Consider the following 22,742-nt stretch of genomic DNA (forward strand, 5'->3'; position numbering starts at 1 on the left):
ATTGATTATGAAATAGGTTGAATTATGATGAAATGATGTTTATTGTGGTAGGTAGGCGTGTAATTTTATTCAGGATTTGATTATTAGGAATTAAATAAAGTAAATTAGGTCTAATTTCAATTTAAGACATGATTTGTTTTGTTTATTCATTTGTCTTGATCAGAAAAACTGCTATAATAATTGGGGAAATATTTAATATTTTTAATATAACTACACCTAACTCCTAGAATGGCAAAAAAAAAACAGGACTTCAATTCTCATCCAACTACTATTTCTTAAATATGCAGCAAGTAGATTCTATTCAACTTAATGAGACGTTAGATGTCGTAGTACACTAGATTGTTGTCAAATTGAACATGCCATATGAGGATCATTTATTTTGTGATGATTGTTAAATTGTTACTTATCGGTAATGTACTATGATTGAACGTGATCAAGAAATGAAAATCAGACATGCCAATTGTACGGCAAAATGATGAAAATGGTTATATTTCAAGATTTATTGACTTTTTATTGGTTTAGAATACTGAGCTAATATTGGTATGTTTGGATTTTGGTAATAGGAATGATGAATTATCTACAAGGGCCGGTTGTTTGCCAGTCTGTACATCAGAAGCAAGGAGGCGTTCGTGGTGTCCCTGCAGTTAATATAACTATAACAAAGGCTAAAACGCTTAGAAGTGGGATATGTGGTTTTAGAGGCGTTAACCGCCACCCTGCTCATATCCGTAGTCAACCTAAGTCAAACACCATTACATGCACCTTTAGTTCATCCTCAAATGGCAATGGTAGCATGGCAGAAAGCTTCAATGAGAATGACTCTGATTATGTGGATTCCACTGTAGTTGAAGCTGGTAAGATAGTTTCATTATTGTTTTCAAGTAAACGTTTCTCATTTAAAGCTAGTGTATTTATTGTTTTAGTCAAATATTTTCCCCGATTTTTACCCGAAACAAACTGCAATGTAATCATTTTGATATATCTAGGCCTGTAAATGAACTGAACGTTCAGTGAAGTTCGTGAATAGTTCAGCGGGAGGTTCGTTTGTGTTCGTAAACAAACAAACATGGACAAAACTTTTTGCTTATTTGGTTAAGCGAGCGAACATGAACACATGTCCTGTTCGTTCATTTACGTTCATGAGTGTTCGTTGATGCTTTTTTATGTTTGATAGTTTACGTTTGTTTTAGTTTGTTTGTTTACATAACCATATAAATTTTCTAGGACCTTTGCAATATAATATAGTTTTATGGAATATTGCTCATCCCAATAATCTGGTTTTAATAAATTTTTAAGCCCAATATATTTATGTTCATGGCTACTTTTAATTGGTTGTCACTCAGTTTTGTCCGCTTATATTTGTTCATCTATGTTCTGTTATGATCCTTCGTTTGCGTTCGTGAATCATTTGTTAATATTAGCTAACAAATATAAACGAACACGAACAAACTCATTTTCTTAATGAACAGACATGAACAAGAAAACCTTCTTCATTTAACTGTCTGTGTCCGATCATTTGTTTAGTTAAGTTACAAGAACGAATGCGAGCATGCTCAGTTCGTGTTCGGTTTGTTAACAGGCCTAGATATATCCAATATTGTCAGAAATCTTAAGTTTTGTTTTCTACACAGTTGAAGTGAAGAGCAGTCCAGAAGGGTTTATGATTAAGATGAGGGATGGTAGGCATCTAAGATGTGCACATAACAATCCTCAAGGTGGACAAGTCCCGGATTATGCTCCTCATCCTGCAATTGTGTTGAAGATGGAAGACGATACAGGCTTATTGCTTCCAATAATTGTTTGTAAGTATATGTTTTCATATGTTTCTTGGAATTGCATACATATTTTACTTTGTGTTGCTAACATGGTTTTCTGATTGCTTGCAGTGGAGATGCCTAGTGTGTTGCTCATGGCTGCAATTCGCAATGTTCAAATCGTATGCTGATTCCTCACTGCTGACTAATTGACTTGACTTTTTCATTGGCTTATTCATGTATGTTTCCTTAAGTAATGGAAATTTTTGTCTTGTGTTTCAGGCTAGGCCAACTATGTATCAGGTCGTGCGGGAAATGGTCGATAAAATGGGCTATAAAGTAAGGGGCTTTTTGGTCATTTCCCCCTCAGAATTTTAAAAGTATTGAAGTTATATGAAATCTGAATTTGCACCAAGTAAAATACACATATGTAATTAATATTTATCCTTACCTGTGATGATAAGTCAAACCTCAATTAATAAATTTCCATAAAATGAAACATTTCAATTTAGAGTACATAGTATTGATGGCTTCGAATCTTCATTCATTTTGTTTATATTGACTTCAGGTCAAAGTTGTCCGGGTAACCAAGAGAATACATGAAGCGTATTTTGCTCGGTTATATCTCACAAAGGCATGTACTTTTAAAAACTAGCAGTTTTAACGGTTGAAATATTCAATTTACAGGTGTATTTAGATTTTAGATGTGATTGAGACTGTTTATAATTTCAGGTGGATGATGAAACTGAGTGTATCAGCTTTGACCTTCGTCCATCAGACGCCATCAATATCGCTGTTAGGTGCAAGGTGTGTGCGGATGACATCTTTATTACTTTATTTTATTCATTTAATATCATTACACATGTGGGAAAAGATTTATTATAATTATTGTTATCATACGTGTGTAGGTGCCGATACAAGTGAACAAATTCTTGGCACATAGTGATGGAATGAAGGTTGTTGAATCTGCAAAGCCTGCAATTCAAGGATCTTCTTCAGATGGGCTGATATTTAAAGAACTGGACAGGTTTATTTTCAAACAGGGTTATATTATTTGTCTTACACATGATACTAATAGAAGTTCAGTTTATTAATGTGGTCATAGAGCTTAAATCGGTATATGAATGATTTTAACCAAGATTGTATATGGTTACAGGCCAAGTGGGCAGCCTTGTGTTGAAACGAAGGAGTTTAATCTTGTTCGGAACATGCTTATTGCTGCTGTTGAGGAACGATACAGAGATGCTGGTGTGTCTTATATCCTTTTCTTACTGTAAACGAGCTGATCCAAGCCCAAGCTTGTTTAGGCTTTAGCTCAGATCGTTTTACTTAAGAGAGCTTTGACTCGAGCTTAGCTTGTGAGTAGTTTTTCAAGCTCTGACTCGGCTCGTATAAGAGAGATCAGGCCCGAGCTCAGCTTGTGAGTGGTTTTTCAAGCTCGAACTCAGCTCGCTTAGAAAGCTCAAGCTCCACTCAAAAATAGTTTTTTGAGCTTGAGCTTGGCTCATTTAGAAAGCTCAAGCTAGGCTTGTGAGTAGTTTATTGAGCTTGAGCTCGGCTCGTTTACATAGCTCGAGCTAGGCTTGTGACTAATTTTTCAAGCTCGAGCTTGCCGTGTTTATTATATATTAATTATTTTGTGTTTTTTATTTATATATTTTTATAATTATTTACATATATATTTATACTTAATATATCAGTTTATTATTTTTATCACAATATTATATATAATATTAGTTATTATATAAGTAGATATTTTTTATATTAAATAAAAATTATATAAATGAAAAACTCCTTTAGGCTCACAGGCTAGCGCGAGCTCAGTAGGTGAAGCTCGGGCTTGAGCTTGTCTACTGAATCTGTAAAAGCTCAAGCTCTCTTAAGCGCAGCTCGATTAGGGCTTTTAGCCAGTCAATCTTGAGTAGCTGAGGGTTTGTTTATTAGCCTAGAAAACAATTCCATGTGAATTTTTTGTATGAGTTCACTTAGGGCAAAATGTGTGTTAGGTAATGAGTCAAAATGGGTTCAGTTTGGGCGATCATGACGACTCACAGCCAATATAATTAACGTTAAATGTTTTTAAGAAACTATACTATTAGAATGATAATCGTACTTCTGAGATAAAACAATTTAGGTGACTTTCAACCCATTTAACGTGTTCAACTGCTTCTATTCCAAATAATTATATATATTATACTGGTTGAGTGTCTGGTGACAAAGCATAACCTAAAATCGACCTGTTTCCCTATATACGGGTTGAGCTACCGCCTCCACTTTTATAGTTTTATTCCCCTTGTGATGTATGCTCTTGTGGTATCTTACAGCACAATGGAGGGACAAGCTGACTCAGCTTCGGTCCAAGAAAAACCGAGCATAACAGGTAATATATAGGCCGCTTTCTTTTGCTCATCATCAATTATCCATCACAATTTTCCTTATGTTGTTAATGCCTAATTTGCGGGTAACAGTTTGCTGTATTTCTGTATTTGTTACAGGAAGATGGATCTGTACATAATTTGGTGCCCGTAATTATTATTATGGGCGTTTCTTTAGTTGAAAATATGCAAGTATTAAGGTTTGTAATGTAAATATGTGTTGTAAACTGTAGCACAATATAACTGTCGTGAACATTCCTGTTTCGTTCTACTTGTTTAAGCGAAACCAAGCACATTTGTATGGTCACAACTTCGCCTTAAGCCTAAGCTCGAGTTGTTTGCGAAGGATAAAACCGAAGCAAAACGTATAAAAAATAATTAAAAAAATAACTGTGGGCTTGTAAACGAATATGTAGTCAAATTATCATCAAGTTTCATATCTACTTTGTTAGCGTGTTAACAGTAAGTTAAGCGTGTCTGAGATGAATTAACGATCGAATGGAAAGACTGAATAAGTTTCAGCAAAATCAGAACACCATACAGGAGCAACGTGTTTTTCTTTACGAGTAAATGTTATGCATTCGACTAGTAGAGTGAACCACGACGCATGTAACATCTGTGTTGCGTTAATCTAATAGTAAAAGTTATCATGCTTGTCTTGCAAATTTAATTTATTTAACATTGATGTCAAACACAAGAATTATGTGTTTAATGATTTTGATCAAGCACTTAAATGTATCAAATAACAACTAAATATTAAATCACGAAACGTTTATAGAAATATTTGTTAGAAAGTAATATTTTAGAATATTATTTATTTCAACAAAAAATATACACTCAATTACTTATTTATTAAAAGTTTATTATCTAAGTTTTTTAATCTTTGACAAACAAAATGGCCGAGCTAGAATATAAAGGCCCAGTTTTTTACGAAATGATGCGAACAATTAAAGAGAAATTTGTAATATTTAAAGAAATGCCTCTTGTTATTGCTTATGTCGCTGCATTGAACTTATGCCAAAAGGCTTCCCGTCTTGAAACTTTAATCGGATGCATAACTTATGATTTGTATTTGTATAAACCAGGTGTTCATTTTGAAAAAATGCAAATAACCGATTTTAACAAACATTTATCAAATATATTTGACGTTTATGATTCCAAATATGATTTAGGGGCAAACACCATAAAAGAAAACCAACATATTTTCTTTTTTTCTTGTTAAAGTCTCTTAACAATTTTTTATACGTTAAAGTCTCTCCAAATGTTAAATTTGAATAATTATATGACATAACTATTGTTCATCTTTTTTAGATCCATAGTCGTCCGATCCAAAATAAACAAAAACATGAATAATAAATATGGAGTTCCCTTATATATAGAAAAGATAATCCGAAAGTGAAGATCAAGTCATCAACTCAAAAGCCAAAAGTGGACATACCTGAGGTCTTTTATGGTATTTTACCCAATGATCTAGTATCAAACATACTGATTTAATGGAAACTAGGTTATTAACCCGTGTAATATACGGGCTGAATAAAGAATATAACATCAATAATAAAGATGTTTGTATACAATTCATGGTACGAAATGATAACTTTAGTTTTAAAATAATAAAATAAATCATGAATCAAACCTAGTTTAGCTAAATTTTTACAGAAGGCAAATTCTGGTTATTTAGATGTGCACACGCTCGAAAAAAAGACTTTTAATAGTTTAGGCATATGTTAGTTGTTTTACGCAAATCAAATAGATCTTTATAATAATAGTATTTTTAAATAAAGTATTTAAAAAATTAGTTTAAAAAACGCAATAAATAAATAAGCATTAAACATTTTTTTTTATTTCTGAAAATCACCATTAAATGAGAGTTAATGAAAATTTAATTTGGGATTTTAAAAATAAAAACAAATGTAGCATATTAAATTTAATAGATTTAAATAATTCTAGAAATAAGTTGTGTGTCATCCTACGTGAATACTTTAGAAAGATGACATGTGTCCACATGATCTTGCTTTAATATATTAGTAAGATTGTGGCATCAAGTAGCGGCAGTAATAAAAATTCAATGCCTAATTTATAAAATGTTGTACGAAATAAAAATGTTAAAACGGGCTCAGGGTAGCACCCCAAGTAGCAAGCTCGTAAGGTATATTGCAAAGGACCAGTCATGTGGTATGACTCCCCATGATTTTAAATTTGTTGATATTTTAGCTTTGTGGAAAAGAAACATATCCTAATTTCTGGTTCTAGCGGCCTTGACTCGTGATTTACTAGATGTCCAATATTCTACGGTAGCTTCGGAATATGCAGTTACTGTTTGTGACAAAATTATATCTTTAAAAAAGACCAAATCTCACTCCATAATAGGTGGAAATGCACATACGTTTAAAAGACCAACTGGACGTGACGAAATAGATACAATATATTTCAAGTCCTGCAAATATAGTGTAGAAGCAAAGTTACACGAGGACAATGTAGCACAAGAAATGTCGATCCCATTTAGCTACGAAGAACTCGCTTACGAAGACCTAGGCAACTGCCTGACCACGAATACACACTAAACAACGATGAGGATGACAACGATTAAACACACACAAAAATGTAGTCTGTAATTTATATGTTTTTTTTAATGTTTTGAAGTTTATAAGGAGGAGGAAAAACAATAAAATAAGTGTTCTGTGACTGAAAAATAGAGAGAGAAAAGATAATAAGATGTGATAGGCTTAATAAAATTTAGAAAAAAAATAATATCTAGTTAAATTGTAAAATCTAACTAATATATTAAAGCAATACATGTTTCACATGGCTTTTAAATATGCCATTCACATAGGATGCCAGCTAATCAATTTTCATTTATACATATTCCACCTAAATAACTAATTTTTTAATTACCATTCATTCAATTTAATATTTTTTTATGTTAAATGATATAACAATTAATGCGTTTATTACTATTTAATATTTATTAATCTAATCTAATCTAACTAATATATTAAAGCAATACATGTTCCGCATGGCTTTCAAATATGTCATCCACATAGGATGCTAACTAATTAGTTTTCATTTATACATATTTCACATAATTAACTAATTTTTTAATTACCAATTATTCAATTTAATAATTATAATTAGTTTATATGCTTGATTTCACATATAACTTGTATCAAATCTAACTAATATATTAAAGCAATACATGTTTCACATGGCTTTCAAATATGCCATCCACATAGGATGCCAACTAATCAGTTTTCATTTATACATATTTCACCTAATTAACTAATTTTTTAATTACCAATTATTCAATTTAATAATTATAATTGGTTTATATGCTTGATTTCGCTTATAACTTGTATCAAATATGTAAATATTTTTGTATTGACATTAAATCATTTTTCAGCTCGTGTAATACACGGGTTATTAACCTAGTTAGAATGTAAGTAGAAAACATGAGGACTCTTGCTCTTATGATTAGAGGTGCACAAAAAACCCGAACCTAGAACCATACCCGAAAAAAATACCCGGAACCGGTTTTTTTAATACCTGGGTATTTGATACTCGAACCCGTACCCGACCCTACCCGTAGAGTAAGGATAGGGTATGCATTTCAGAACCAAAACCTGTACCCGGAACCGGGCCCGATTTATACCCGGTAATACCCGAAAACCGGAACCGGTTCCATACCCGGAACCGGGTTTCTCCAATACCCGAAACCGGGTTTTTCAAATACCTGATTTATATCCAAAAATTAACCGACAATACCTAAAAAATACCCGAAAATACCCCTAAAAAATGCAACCTCTTAAAAAATCCAATCAATACCCGAAAAATACCTGGAAAAAAGCCCGAGAAATCCCAAAAAGAACCTGAAAATAAGGTTTATTCAATACTCAAAAATAGGGTATTCAAATACCTAGTTTTAGAATACCCGGTTCTATACCCCACCTGAACCAGATGCATAGAGTATGGTTTTTAGAGACAACACCCGGACCCGAACCCGACCCGGGTATTGCCAATACCCGATTTTTCAATACCCGGTCCGGTTCCATACCCAAATCTGGGTATTTGAAAAACCCGATTTGTGCACCTCTAGTTATGATGCAACGATAATCTGGTAACATGACATGACTCATGAGGCCCATTGAATGTAACAAGGCCCACTAGAGACCTTAGCTAATCATTTAAACTAGGGCTGTTCAGGAGCCGAGCGGCTCAAAATCGAACTGAACCAAGATCAAACCGAGCCAAAATTGAACCAAGTATTTTCGAGCGGTATCGAACGAGTTTGGAACATTACTTTTTTTTCTTTCTTTTTTTCCCTTAAAATTCTTTTATAAGAAATAAGTTTGTTGAATATGATCTGCATGAAAATAAATTAGTTTTTAGAAAAACTAACAGTATATAACTTGTAATTTTTGATAAAATTGAAGTTTGAAGTTGGATATAATGTAATAAAACAATTAATAACTAAAAGATAATTATTTATAGAAATATATAAGCACAAATATATAACTTATTTTTATAATTATCTTTAATATTGAAATATTGAAAACTAAATATAATTAATTTTTATATTTAAAGTACTAGAAAATATTCAATAATTAAAAGATATTATATTTAATATTTAGTTTTTCAATATTCAAGATAATTATTAAAAGCATGTTGGTTAAAGTAACTCAGAGATAGAGTTGAGTTTTAGTTATGTTTTGTGGTTATTGAGTTTAATGTTGGTTTCGGTAAAATTCATAAAAAATACACGGGCTCATGTCCAACTTTCTTTTGTAGCTAAAACATGTTTTTTAATTTACTAAAAGCATCAAATGCTGATATTCATTTATGTAATTTTAAGTACAATTTGGGTCCATATGGTGAAAGAGTGGAATTAACCTGCAACTTTATTTTTAAAATTTGACTCATTGAGCCTCCATCCTTACTTTTCCCTTCACTTTGGATCCCATCGTCAAATGTCCGTTTCCCTTGACGTTAAAGATAAGGGCATTTGTGTAATCTTGCACCCAATTAACACATGAACGCAAATTGAAAATATTTAATTCTCTTAAATTGAAAATATAGTGTCTTTTAATTTATATTAATATACTTCATATTTGTGATGAAGCTACTCAAATAGTAATTTTTAAGAATAATCAAAACTCGATAAACTACTGGTACTATAGAGAGATGCTTGGGGCCTTTTTCGTGTTTAAAGAAAACTAGATGCTTTAAACTTGCGTGTTGCGGCATGGATGGAAACTTGGTTGGTATTGGTTTGTTTCATTACGGCACTGTAATTCGCTATAGTAAACAACATGTCTAAGAAATTTCAAAACTATTAAACCAGTTTTTGTAAAAAATTGAACCGATATCTTGACCTAGTTGTCACTACATTCCTGTCATAATGCATGGGTTTAAAGTAACTAGTTAATTCTATAAAAAAAAGCAAAAACTTCATTTCAAAATAATTATTAATTGTAATCTATTATCCATCCATGCAAGAATTCATGAAGTTGGTCCGGTGGTCCTCCTTTTAGGTTAATATTTTAATCATCACTCATTCATCGCCTTCAATAATTCCACAATTATTTTGTTTTCTTGTGTACATTCTTTTACTTTAAGTGGTTTTCAAAATTTCATTTGATCGATTTTTTATTTTAATTCAAAAAATATTTGTCCCATTTATTGTAATTACGGGAACTTTAACAAATTTTTATTTTTTATTTTTTTGGAATTTAAAGTCAAAAAAAGAGTAGGAGGATGTTGGTATTGTATTTCCAATTAGCAAAATTAAATGCTCCTATCTCTAGGGAAAGTTCTTTCGTACATTTCATTTAACAGCTAATTTTTTTCATTTATTGCACATAGCATATTTCAAGTAAGACTAAAACTTACAACTATTAGGTTGTAAGACATATACATTTATTACTAGACCAAGCTAATGGTTATAAGTTCTCTCGTACATAACTATCTAAAGAAAAAACTATCATAACTTTTATTTTGATTTTTTATTGATCAGACAACGGTTGCCAACAATATTCCTTTAGTTTATATGGCAACTGCCATTCAAAAAAAAACGATTATACAGCAACTTCTATGACTATAATTTCTTTAAAGCACTTTCAAGTAGTAGCAAAACTATATATCAATTATATATTGGTAATCAGTAGCGGATACAGAATTCTTTCTAGTAATGTTGAGACGTTCAAACAAAATGATGTGCTACTAGATTAAGTATTTTAATATTGATTATCTTGCTCTCATTTGTTGCACTTTTCTCTTGCACATTGTAGCCAGAAAACATGAGGCTCATAATAATAATAATAATAATGATATCGTTCAATAGAATAAATCCAATAGAACCATTAGCCAATCATTTCAACAAGGTCAACTGCTTTTTAGTTAGAATCTTGATCCCATTAAGAGGTTGGCGTTTGGGGGTATTATATTGTTTTATATCATGTAAAACAAACACACATGCATCCACCTCTACAATATCTACAGACCAATTCCCAAAACCTCCAACCATAAAATGTGCCCCAAAGAGACAAGTCCAGCTATATATAGAAAATGCTCACCAAACAACAATGAGTTACCAAAGCCCATCCCCATTCCATTCTCAAATCAAAAGGTTTAGTAACATTGATTGTGAACCAAAAATGAATTGGAGGCCAAAGTGGTGAGCAAATCGAGCGTATAAAATGTAAGATGCGTGTCTTTGGTAACTAGATTAGCTTCAACGAGGCAATTAAACCTAGATGTCAGCAAACCAAAATTGGTTCACTATTTGATTTATGACTGGTTTCATTAGACCATTCGTTGCGTTGTAAGGGCATCATTCTTGTCACATAGACAAGATGGCGTCGTGAACACCAATTCAAACTCAAAGTTGTGGCCCATTTGATTTGCACAACCCATTTTATAACATAATCGAAAGAACCGGTTATAGCAGAGAACTGATTTTAGTGGTTTAGAACCAAACATGTTTACTAGGATAAGGTCAGTTTTGCGTTTTATTTTTCAATCATTTGCCAATTTCAATTCCGGTTTGGTTTAGCCCTAAAGAAACGTCCATTAGATAAAATAAATAAAATAAAACACTTTTGATTAAGAAAACGATGGACTTCAGTTTCCATTCATGCAAGAATTCTTAAAGTTGGTCCTCTCTTTAATTTGATGTGTTGATTATATTAATCATCACTCATTAACTGCCTTTAATAATTCATTAAATCCACAAATTATTTTGTTTTCTTATGGACACTTTTTTCCTTTCATATTCAAATTTTTGTTTCATCAACCTTTCGTTTCTTTATATTCCATTTCAACTCTATGCGTGCCTTTTATATACACATCTGCAAAAGTAGATATCAACCAACAAAATATTTCTTTTATTAGTGCGGACGGGTCGACTACTTGGCCCGGCTGGACCGAGTAGTTGTCTGAGTATGCCGGGTAGTTTGGGGAAACCAACCCCTCCCAACCACTACTTTGTCGAGTATAAGTTAAACTTTTAAGATCCTTTTTGTGAAAAGTATTGATTTGGCCAATAGAATTTTATTGAATAATCGGATCGTTTAGAACAATTAAATTTTCAGCTCAAGTTTATCAATAAACAGGTTTAAGATGATCTTTCCATATGATATCATTCTAGGGCCTCGACATAAGATGACACGTAGATGCCATATGGCCTGGATTTCATGCTAGAATAATGACCCGATTTCTCCTCAAATATCCATCTTCATATCACAATAAGGCTTTGTAAAATTTAGAAAAATAAATTATTGTGTGATTGATACAAGACTTGAACCCAAGACCTCATGTTTCAAACTAAAGATAACCAACTCCGCTTAAGTGGTAATTGTGTTGGATTTCTTGACTTATAAATGATATATTGTTAAGTGAATGTCCAACATTGTATTGAAAGGGTTTTTTAGAGATTTATTAATTTTAAATTTTGTTTATTATTATTATTATTATTATTAAGGTATATTATCATGTATATTATAGATTTAACTCTTTTTGTTGTTTTTTAACCACCCGTGTATCACACGGGCTCTATCCTAGTTTTTTTTTTTCAAACTAATTGAAAACAATCCATACATTTTTGTTTTTTTGTTTATTAGAGATACCAACAATGTTTTATTTGCAGATACTAATTTCTTTGAAATAAAAGATATTTAAGTGATTAAAATATAAATCACCTCCCAACGTCCTTCAATTTGCAAGCTCCCTAAATGCTCGTAGACAGCTGCTAAGTAGCTGTGCGGCACCCTTAATAATTATAAGTTGGTGATATGCTGGAAGAAAAAGAACAATGAAAAGGATATTTATTAATAATCAATGATAATAAAACAAAACAAAAATATTAAGTTAATTAGTTGAATGAGGTCTTTGTTTTTCTCACACTTTTCTAAAGTACAAATGGATAATGGTGTTATGGCATCAAAAACCAATTGTTTATTTGCTAAAATAATATTGAGATGGCAAATGAGAGAAAATCAAAAGGGCAAGCGTACATGTTAATTATTAATTATGAAAAAGAGAGAGAGAGAGAGAGAGAGAGAGAGAGGGGGGGGGGGGGGGGGGGTTTGCCGTTAATTATATATGATGTGAGATATAAGTCTTGTAATTAAAAAAAGTATTTTGGAAGTACAGTTAGAATGAGTGTGACTTGTAATTGTTAAAAAGACTAAAATGTATAACTTCATATATATTTTATTCAATAAAATAATATTAAATTATAAAATTAACATCTTTCTATTTTATTTTACATTTAAATATTATCATTTGAAGGGTAAGAAAACAATGGTAGCAAAGGGCTCCTAGCTAATAGCATCACAATATGTATAATGGTGTTGTTTTTAAAATGGTGTAGGTTCGAATCACACGATAAACAAAGATATAATAGACATCTAAGGGTAAAATTAGTGACTGTGAGTTACTTATTCTAAAAAGCAAAGGTATAATAGACATATTACAATTTGTATTCAATAAATTAGTAAATGTTAAAATTAATGTATTATGAATCTATAAAATTGATATCAATTTTCTTATTAGGTAAATACAATTTTTGGAGAATGAAACTGCCACATAAATATACAAACAAATAAGTTTTAAAACATATGAAATCAATGAATTCGATGATATTTAGTTCCATGTCTTGGTGGTCATATTTTTTTGAATTGATAGGTTATATTTCATTACTACTGCTTACATTTAATGTGTTGGTTTGGTTCTCTTGAATGATGTTTATAAGATTCAAATAAGAAGGGTAAATATTGAATTTTAATTTTTTATTTGTACCGGATTCGGACTTATTCTATAAATATAACCTAAGCAGTTAATGCGGAAAAATATCATATATTGGTCTTGACCAATATCAAAGATATCGGTTATCACAGTGAGACATCGGTGGGATATCGGTAATTTTAATATCATGTGAAATTCATATATATATATATATATAAAACAATTTATCACTAATAATTCAATTAAGTCTCCTACCATTAACAAATTAACCTCTTGCAAATTGCAAATTACTAACAATCGTAGCAAGTAAGAATTGATTAAGACTTAAAAACAATAAAATTGAACACTAAAAGTTGACAATTAAGACTTAAAACACTGATATTGGAAGTATCAATGATATATGGGTCAAATATTAATCTAATATCGGTCAATATCGTTGATATTATCGGTACCGATATTCTGACTTATATATCGCCAAGGGACTTATCACTGATATATCGGTGATATACCGACGATATCGACTGCATAGAATATAACACTCCGTGATAATAATTCAAAGTGAATAATTTAGGAAAATTTCCGAAAATAAGTGTTTATGAAAACAAATTTCAAGTTTTAAGTGTCATTTGCAAGAATTTTCAGAAACATCTATTATAAACTAGTCATGACGAGTAGTTTGTATAACCAATTAAAACTTGTCACGTGCCCTTAAACTAACCATAACAAGCATGTTCACTAACATTTACTTGTCACGACTAAATAAGTTTCATGTCTCGTAATCAACGCCCACGAGTAATTCATAAGTTTTTTAGTCGCGACGAGCCGACGACTAGTTTACTCGGTTTGCATTCCCTACGTGAGTAGTTTATTAGTAGTTAATTCGTCGTGACTAGTTTAACTGTATAATCTCGTCACGACTAAATAAGTTTCATATCTCGCAATCAACGCCCACGAGTAATTCATAAATGCTAGTCTTCGAAATTTTTCCGTAATTTATATTACATAGATTTCTTACGTAACAAATTACTTATACAATAGTCTTTCAATTTCTATTCAAATTTTATATAAAAATGCATGACTTATATAACAATCAATTGCATTTGCAACAATGTGTGAATAGTAAATAGTAATTACTGCTAAAACTTTCATTACTATATCCACTTCAAACTTAACTATCTTCTCCATCCATACTCTGCTCCTTCAGCAGCCTCTGCTGCTTCTTAATAAACGCCTCAACCGCAATCTGAAACTCTTCGTTACTCAAATTCTCCACCGCCTGAATCGACCTCTCCCTCGAATCCTCACTCCTCTTCATCTCCGTCACCGACCGCCTTAACTCCTTCACCGGCACCCGCCTCTTCATTTTATCCGATTTCGTCCTCTGAAATCTTTTAATTTGCGTTTCCGTAGTTTCTGTTACTTGAGACGACGTCGTTTTGTCATTTGAAATGTACTTAACGACGTCGTATTGAGATCCAGATTCCAGTTCCGTACTGGAATCTGGATCTCGAGAAAGCATGTAACAAACAACGACGATTACATTTCCTACTAGAAACACGACGTGTTGGTTCGTGAAGTAAGACGAAAATGCGAGTGCATACTCGCTGGAGAATTTGATAACGAGAGGTAAACGAGTCGACGACCAAGAAATCAGAGCGACCGCAACGAAAAGTTCTATTAGCTGAAAGAATTTGGTGGTGTTGGAGAACATTCTGTATCGCGCAAGGGCGTTCGCCTTCTCGGCTTTAATAGTGTCAACAAAATCATGAGAAGTTTCCATATTTTTCTGAAATTATTGTGAATGAAAATGGAAGAAGAGAGTTTTAAGAATTGATTGAGAAGTTGGTGTGTGTGTGTTGATGAAAGTTTCAAAATGGGGGTAGGAATTTATAAAGGGTGAATTAAGAGCATTCCTATCCCATCCCCTAAACTCATCCCCATCCTTATAATTTAAGAAAATTAGTTGAAAAACTACTCCATCCTATTCTCTATCCCTTTACCCCATTTCTAAAATTTAAGAAAATACCAAACTTGACCCCATATTTAGGAACAAGAAAGCTTTCCCCTATTTCCAACTCCCACTCGTCTTTCCCGCCTATCTCCTCTCTTTTATCTTCTCCACCTCAATCTTTTTACATTACCTCACCAAATTGTCTTCTGATAGGACTTCACCAAATGGGATAATGTTAATCGAATTCACACCTTCGTTCTTTGGCCAGTGATCGATCAAACGGTCCACTCTCTCAAAAAAATGTCTTCATTCACGGGTAATTCATCTTGAGTTTCATATATCCTTTGTAATTAATTCGTATTCTTGGTTTATATATTCCCAATTCGATGCAAGCCCTATAGTACAATTTCTAGGGTTTTGTATAGGGCAATGTTGTCCACTGAAAATTATATATAGCATAATACTTTGATGCCCACCAGGTGTTTGATATATTAATTGTGAATCAAACCGTTAGTAATGGTTTTTGATAATTATAAACCAAAACCGAACCGTTGATATGTAAAACCGAACCAAACCAATCGCTACCAACCGAAATGACTGTTCAGTTATGGTTACGCTTAATGTGATTTCGTTACTCGACTTTAACCGAAACTGAACCGAATCTTATATGTTTGTATTTTACCAAATTTGAATTCATGCTACAACTGCATATGCCTGAGCTTTAAAGTAACCAAGAGTTAACTGAACCAAACATTGTTGACTATCATGCCATGAAGTATGATTCTGTTTGTTGTATTATTGCATTATGAAGAATGAGTATGTTTGTTGAATTATTTCATTATGCTTGTGAGTTGAGTGTAAATATATGTGAATTCAGTTATGGTTGATGTGTCTTCGTTGCTCGACTTTAACTGAAACTGAACCGAACCTTGTATGATTATGTGTAAATATACTGTCACTAAAGTTTTCTTAACTTACCAGTATATGAAGTTCATGGACTTGTAAGTTGTAAGTAGATATACCACTTTTAGCTTGCACTCTTCCACTTTATTCCCTGAATCCTTGGTAAATTGTAAGACAAGTAAGCACCTTTCAACTAATCCAAAACTTACTACAGGAAAATATCAATAAATAGCAACTAACTTCATATAGTTTCCACATTTATACACCGGACATCAAAAGATAGTTTTTAAAACCACTTTACATTAAACAAATGGGCCAAAATTACAAATTTATAAACATATTATATGAAAATGAAAATGATATAGGTCCTTATTATACTTATATAGTTATATGTCACCTGTTGGAGTAACATGAAAATGATAAAATGGTCGTCTGCTGTTCATGTTATAAACTATAAACTAATTTAAACATGTCAATTAGGTAGCCTGCTAAACAATATAGTCTTATCTTTTCATTTCATATATATTGTGTGTGAATCTTTTAGATATGGAAAGTCAAGATATGGACTCACAAAGCCAATACTACACCAACCTTCTTACTGGAAACTCTCATATGACCCTAGATGACTCTCCTCCCTTGCCTCTTACTTATCCAACCAACGTCAAGAGATCAGTGAGGGGTACTAACTTCGTCTCTGAAGAAGACAAGTTGCTTGTCTCTGCATGGCTAAATTGTAGCGTTGATGCCATTCATGGTACTGATCAAAAGCAATCTCAATTTTGGGAAAAAGTCTTGGAATACTTTGACCAATATAAAAAAACCACAACCGAGCGGTCATTGAAGTCTTTAACACATCGATGGTCATGTATTCAAAAGGCCACAAATTACTTTTGTTCGTACCTAGATCAAGTTGAACGGTTAAATCAAAGTGGCTTGACTGACCATGATAAGGTAGAAATTTCGTTCTTACTTGTGTTGAGAGTATTTTAATTTATATTTTGTTTTTTCTAACATGAATTTTATTGGTTTAAATGAAAGTTTGACAGGGCAAAGATTATGTACCAATCAATACGTAAAAAAATCTATCCGTTCGAGCATTGTTGGCACCTATTAAAGGACCAACCTAAGTGGATTTCATATACCACAAAAGATGACACAATTAAAAAGAAGACGACGGTACCATCCCCGACCCAGACCACAACCTCATCCCCCACAGAGAATGTTATCGAGTTGGACCGACCAATGGGTAGGAAAGCTGAAAAAGCAAAACGAAAGGCCCAAAGCATTCAATCGGAGGAAATAATCCAACTTAGAAAGATGAAGTATACCCTTTTAGAGGAGTCGAGTACTCAAGAGAAAGAGTATTATCGTCTTAAGGCTGAGAAGATGGAGCATGACAACGCAAATGAGCAAAAAAAGTTACATCTTGAAGATGAAAGGTTGAAGTTAAAGAAAGAAAAGTTGAGGATTGAAGCTGAGAAAGCGGAGCTTGCAAAGAAGGATTCAGATCAAAGAATTATGATGATGGATGTGAGTGTCATGTCTAAAATTCAACGACTATATTTTGAGGGACTTCAAAGGGAAATCATAATGAGGCATCACCATGATTTAGATAATCAACTTTGAAGACCGAAGACTATTTTTTGAATGTTTAGTAATTACTTGATGCTAACTATTTTTTGGTGGTTTTTTTAAGCGTCATCAAGTGAAGCGTTAATCGATGTTGACGAATTTAGATAACCGTAAGTTAAAAAGGCAGTCTTTCTTTTGGTGAAGTTATAATATGTTGTCGAATTTAAGTTTTTGAGTATTAATGCTTTTATGATCTAATTGTTTGCATTCTGTGATATAGTTTTACTTTAATTATATGGTTTTGAATGATTAGCCTTTCAATGATCCGTTTTCCTATTTATATAGAAATTTTAATAGCAAGTATAATATCTTTTTTTATGAGTAGCGCAAGTCGGTTTCATGGGTTTGATTGTTTGACAAAATAGACAATAAGACAAAATAGATAGTGGTTAAGGTTGTGAATGAAAAAAGAAGAAACAAATAATAAAAAAATAATATAGAGATAGGAAATGGGGGATTGGATGTGGAAGGTTTTTTAAAAGTGAGAAATAAATTTAAGGAATATGAGTTTTTAGCTAAATTACATGGATGGGATGAGAATGCTCTAAGGAAGCAAAGTTAGTATCAACCAGAAAATGAAGACCGAGCCACTGCTGCCACCCCCACCCATACACTTTCTGTTTATTTTACTTTTTGCTGTGAATTTAATAAATAACTAACATATTAAAATGAATTAAATAATATGACATAATTACAAAAATTGTTTTTTATGTATGCATCAAATTTCAATGTTGTAAAAGTAGGTTTAGAAGGCCGAATAGTCCTTGAATACTTGAGAGAAGGTATGTCATCGATGCAAGTTTCTTTAATTCCGCCTAGTTACTAAGAATCGATTGAATGTGATTAACCTGAGCTAGAATCACATCTAGTCGGTGAACTTGGGGATTTTGATTTACAAATAAAACATAATTCATATTTCTATAATATTAAATAACAAATATCATTTCTTAAACATAATTCATATTCCTACATTTCTTAAGTTAGGCACATAACCTAACTTAATGAGAAAAAACTAACTAGGCTATGGTCAAAGGATAAATTGTGTTGAATTTGTAACGTAAAGAATAAAACAGATCAATTTTAAAGATAAAGGACAATGAGTGAAATTTGGTGCAAACATAAAAGACAATTTATGTAATTCTGTCTAAATAGTATGTTGCTACGGGTAAAGAGTCGATTTTAGACTCGAACAAAATCAAAATTGGAATTTTGGTTTATCGATGAATGGAATCCGATCGGTTTTGGTTTTTTTGCCTTTTGGTTGAGTTAATCTATTCTATATTTAAGCTTGAAATGTTTGTCTAAAGAAAAAATATTTCAAAATAATGAATCTGAAACTAGAATTTTTGTTAACCGGTGGTTAATTTATTGTTAGACGTATTAGTCTAATTTTTTTGGATTTTGCTATATATTATAATTACTTAGCATTAGAAAAAGGTTATACAACGCATAATCTGGTTCGATTCATTGCAGTTCATGGATAGAACCGGATCTGAAATTCGGTTCAGTCTAAAGGAACAAGTATAACTGAAATCAAACCATAAACTCTTGCTTTTGAAAACCAAAACTAAAATGAATATTGGTTTATTTCAGTATGGTTTTTGTCAGTTAATTCGGGAATGGTAAGATCTTTGGCGCAAAAAAAGCGTTGATTCGTATCATCTTGACTTGAATCTTTGATTTGAATTTGGTTCAGTTCAGTTCGGTTAATCGGATATTGCTCATCCCTACGCAACACTAACCCAAACGACATGAAAAATATAGTAGCTCAATAATTTGTTCTCTTAGATGAGGTTCTTTTTAATAAAGTTATTAAGGATTGAATAATCCAGGTACCTTCTTGAGTCCACTATCTTTAAAATCAACATGGCTACACGTTAGAGATAAGTCGCAAGTTATTGTGTCAAGTAAAGTAAATATTATGTTCACCTGATTGATCAGAATGTCTAACTAGAAAAAGAAATAAAATGGTAAATAGCACATGTAAAATGGATAAAAGATAATACACTATCCGATGACATGTCTTCAGTTTATTGCTTAGCTTTTCAATTCTAAGATCATTTTAGGTTTTTATACTAAAAGAACATGTTGTGTTAATGTATGGTAGAACTAGAAACATAAAAAAATAAAAATATAATTAAATTTAGGACTAATTATTATACCATAAAACTTTTATTGTAATTATAATTTAACCCTTAATTAGTAACTAGCATGGGTGGGTTAATGTGGTTTATAGAAGTACCTAGGAACAAGTTAGTTTGCTGTTCCCAAATAAAATTAATTTAGTTAACATAAATCTTTTCATTTCTATATTATTTTAAGAATATCAACTCATACAATTTCAAAATCTCAAAATCTAGATCTACTCCTCATTACTTTTCTTTATAACCAAGGGACATGAACTCGAATTATTTGAAAAAACAAAACCTTAAGGTCAAATACAACGGTTGTTCCACACCGCGCACGCATTGCCCTAGACTGACAGTGTTCCCACATCTCCCGCACCCTCGACATCAGATTCTCCCCCGAATCAACAACCTCACCCTCAACATCTTGATGTGTTTTCTTCGTTCTATGGCGAAAGTCCCCCAAACTCCACCACCCCTTCCACTCCATGAAAATCCACCAAGGCGGTGCCAAGTCACCCCCTCCGTACATAGCCGGGTAACCATTGCAAATGGTCTAACCAATATATTTGTATCGCTGGGCCGAAAACCCTTTGATATTTAATGATATTATATTGATTCTATTAAATAAAATCAAATAAAGACATAACAATCAATAATGTAAATATAAATATAAATATAAATACTATTAATTAATCGCTAATAAAAAAATTAGTTGATAGAAATAAAACTAAATTGTTTTGACAAAAGTATAAAATTATAAACTTAATTACTGGTGCCGTATAAATTGAATGTGGCTCAATGGTAGAGCACTCACTTTACTAGTAAGAGGTAGGGGGTTCAAATCTCACCATCACCAATTTATATGGGAGATATGAGGGATGACCCTGGCTTGACAGGGTTCGAGTCCTGATCTCACCCGGTTTTACCGGCTCCTCGCTGTCATGCCGTTTGGCGGGCGTGGGGGTCGGGTTTTATCCGGGGAATCCCTCAATAGGTGGACCGCTAGGGGCTCCATCCGTCCCGACTCGTGGCCTGCTCGGGCTACCTTTAGCCAATGGGGGCCACGTACAGAGTACCTGACGTTACTTAGTTGGTCGTTCTAAGAAAAAAAAAATATTGGTGCCGTATATAACTGGCGACAATCTTGACGAAGCATTTACAGGATTTGTGGCGCGACAAAATTGCAGGTGGCAGTCGGAAGTAGAGATGTTCAAAACGGTTTGGGACTAGGAACCGGAACCGGTTCCTAACCGGTTCCTATATTCAAAACCACCTTTTAAACCGGTTCCAGGCTCGAACCGGTTAGGGAACCGAACCGGTTCTCCCACCCTCGGACCCCTAACCTATCTAACCGGTTCTTACCGGTTCCTAACCCGGTTCATGTACCGTAACCGGTCAAAAAACGGCTATTTTTGACCCCAACGGTCAAAAAACGGCCAAAAAACGGTTAGGAACCGGTTCCGGTTCCGGTTCGGTTCCGGTTCCTACCCGCCCCCACTCAGAAATGCAAGAACCGGTCACGGATCATCGGGTTGAATCAGATAGGGTCCGGTTCCTACAAAAAACGGGTAGGAACCGGTTCGGTTCCAGGAACCGGTTTTTTTGATCATCTCTAGTCGGAAGCCTTTGATCAGGTCCTAGATGTGCCACTCCACCAATGTTGGACCACATTCCATGTCGAATGAATTTTATATTTTTATTTATTAAGACATATTTTTGAAAAAGTCCATGCATCATTTTCCTTCTTTTGTTTTTTTCGTTTATTTCAGGACAAGTTTTTTAGTTATCATTTAAAGTGTAGAGAAAAAAAATCCATTTTGCAATAACAAAGTTTTGCTAGTTAATTTATTAGGGGGGAGGGGCATCATTCAGGGTACCCTTCTAAGATATTTGTTTACTGAGAGGAGTGCCTCCACATACTTAGGTACTTAAATCGGGTAGTACAAGGGGCACTAGTACCCGATCCGTGAAGAAGAGAGAATACACACAAGTGGAAGCTAATTATTTAATTACCTACTCAACGTGAAATGTTTGTTGCACAGTTATAAACGTATGCATCAAAACCGATGATAAAAATGTGTAGAAACAATGATTTATTTATGCAAACCTTCTTATAACACATCTTCTCATTAAATGCTGGTTTAAAATCATGGAAGTTGTCTTAAACAAGTCAAGCATTTGTGGCTTTATGGTCTCTATTCACATGCACACTTGAGGAACTAGCAGTGCCTCTTAACGTCAATTTGTAACAACGTGTGTACACATGAAGTTAGAAATTGGAAGTTACGTCTAGTCGTTTCAATTTCTTCATCTTTGTAACTTAAAGAATGAACTAGCTTGCACTGGTGTAAATGGGAAACAATTTGTGTATACTTTTAATTCTGAAAGAGAATTCGAAAGTGCTAGAAATATTGAATGTTGTGTGTTAAATAATGTGTTAATATCAAATTTTAAATGAAAGGTATATTTTAAAACTTTATATTCTAACATAGCAATGGATACACGAACTTACAATTTTTATCAACTATTAAAGTGGTTTTATTTACAGTTACTAATAGTAATAGTAAATGTTAATAAACTAGTGAACCTTCTTTTTTTGAACTAGCGAACCTACAAGATTATTTGAATTGAATGAGAATGGTGATGGAAATTTGGAAGTAGTTGGAAAGTCAAAACTTTAAAAGCGGATAATCGTGAGAATTTGTTCTTTATTTGCATGGGTACCTCATGACGCCAATTGCCAAATGTGCTTTCGACCAAC

General features: G+C 32.8%; 2 protein-coding genes across 3 annotated transcripts; one reads left to right on the forward strand and one right to left on the reverse strand.

Annotated features, from left to right (window-relative positions):
* Positions 1 to 524: 524 nt before the first annotated feature.
* LOC143570515 (bifunctional nuclease 2-like) lies at positions 525 to 4,400 on the forward strand. Of its 2 annotated transcripts, none has more exons than XM_077056150.1 (10): positions 525 to 854; positions 1,632 to 1,802; positions 1,887 to 1,936; positions 2,037 to 2,093; positions 2,323 to 2,388; positions 2,487 to 2,561; positions 2,663 to 2,781; positions 2,911 to 3,002; positions 4,079 to 4,134; positions 4,223 to 4,400. In XM_077056150.1, exons 1-9 carry the CDS (start codon positions 566 to 568, stop codon positions 4,129 to 4,131), a joined length of 972 nt encoding a protein of 323 aa, XP_076912265.1. In that variant the 5' UTR covers positions 525 to 565; the 3' UTR covers positions 4,132 to 4,134; positions 4,223 to 4,400. The 2 variants fall into 2 exon arrangements, with proteins under 2 accessions (XP_076912265.1, XP_076912264.1); XM_077056149.1 differs by having other exon boundaries at positions 528 to 854; positions 4,250 to 4,400.
* A 10,134-nt stretch (positions 4,401 to 14,534) lies between these two features.
* On the reverse strand, positions 14,535 to 15,146 carry LOC143570528 (uncharacterized). The gene has a single exon (XM_077056160.1). The coding sequence runs from the start codon at positions 15,144 to 15,146 to the stop codon at positions 14,535 to 14,537; it is 612 nt and encodes a 203-aa protein (XP_076912275.1).
* Positions 15,147 to 22,742: the final 7,596 nt, after the last annotated feature.

This window comes from Bidens hawaiensis, unplaced genomic scaffold (genome assembly GCF_021521415.1).
Source record: "Bidens hawaiensis isolate Kalapana, Puna unplaced genomic scaffold, B.hawaiensis_p1.1 tig00025004_1, whole genome shotgun sequence".
In the NCBI taxonomy this organism is placed as follows: Eukaryota; Viridiplantae; Streptophyta; class Magnoliopsida; order Asterales; family Asteraceae; genus Bidens; species Bidens hawaiensis.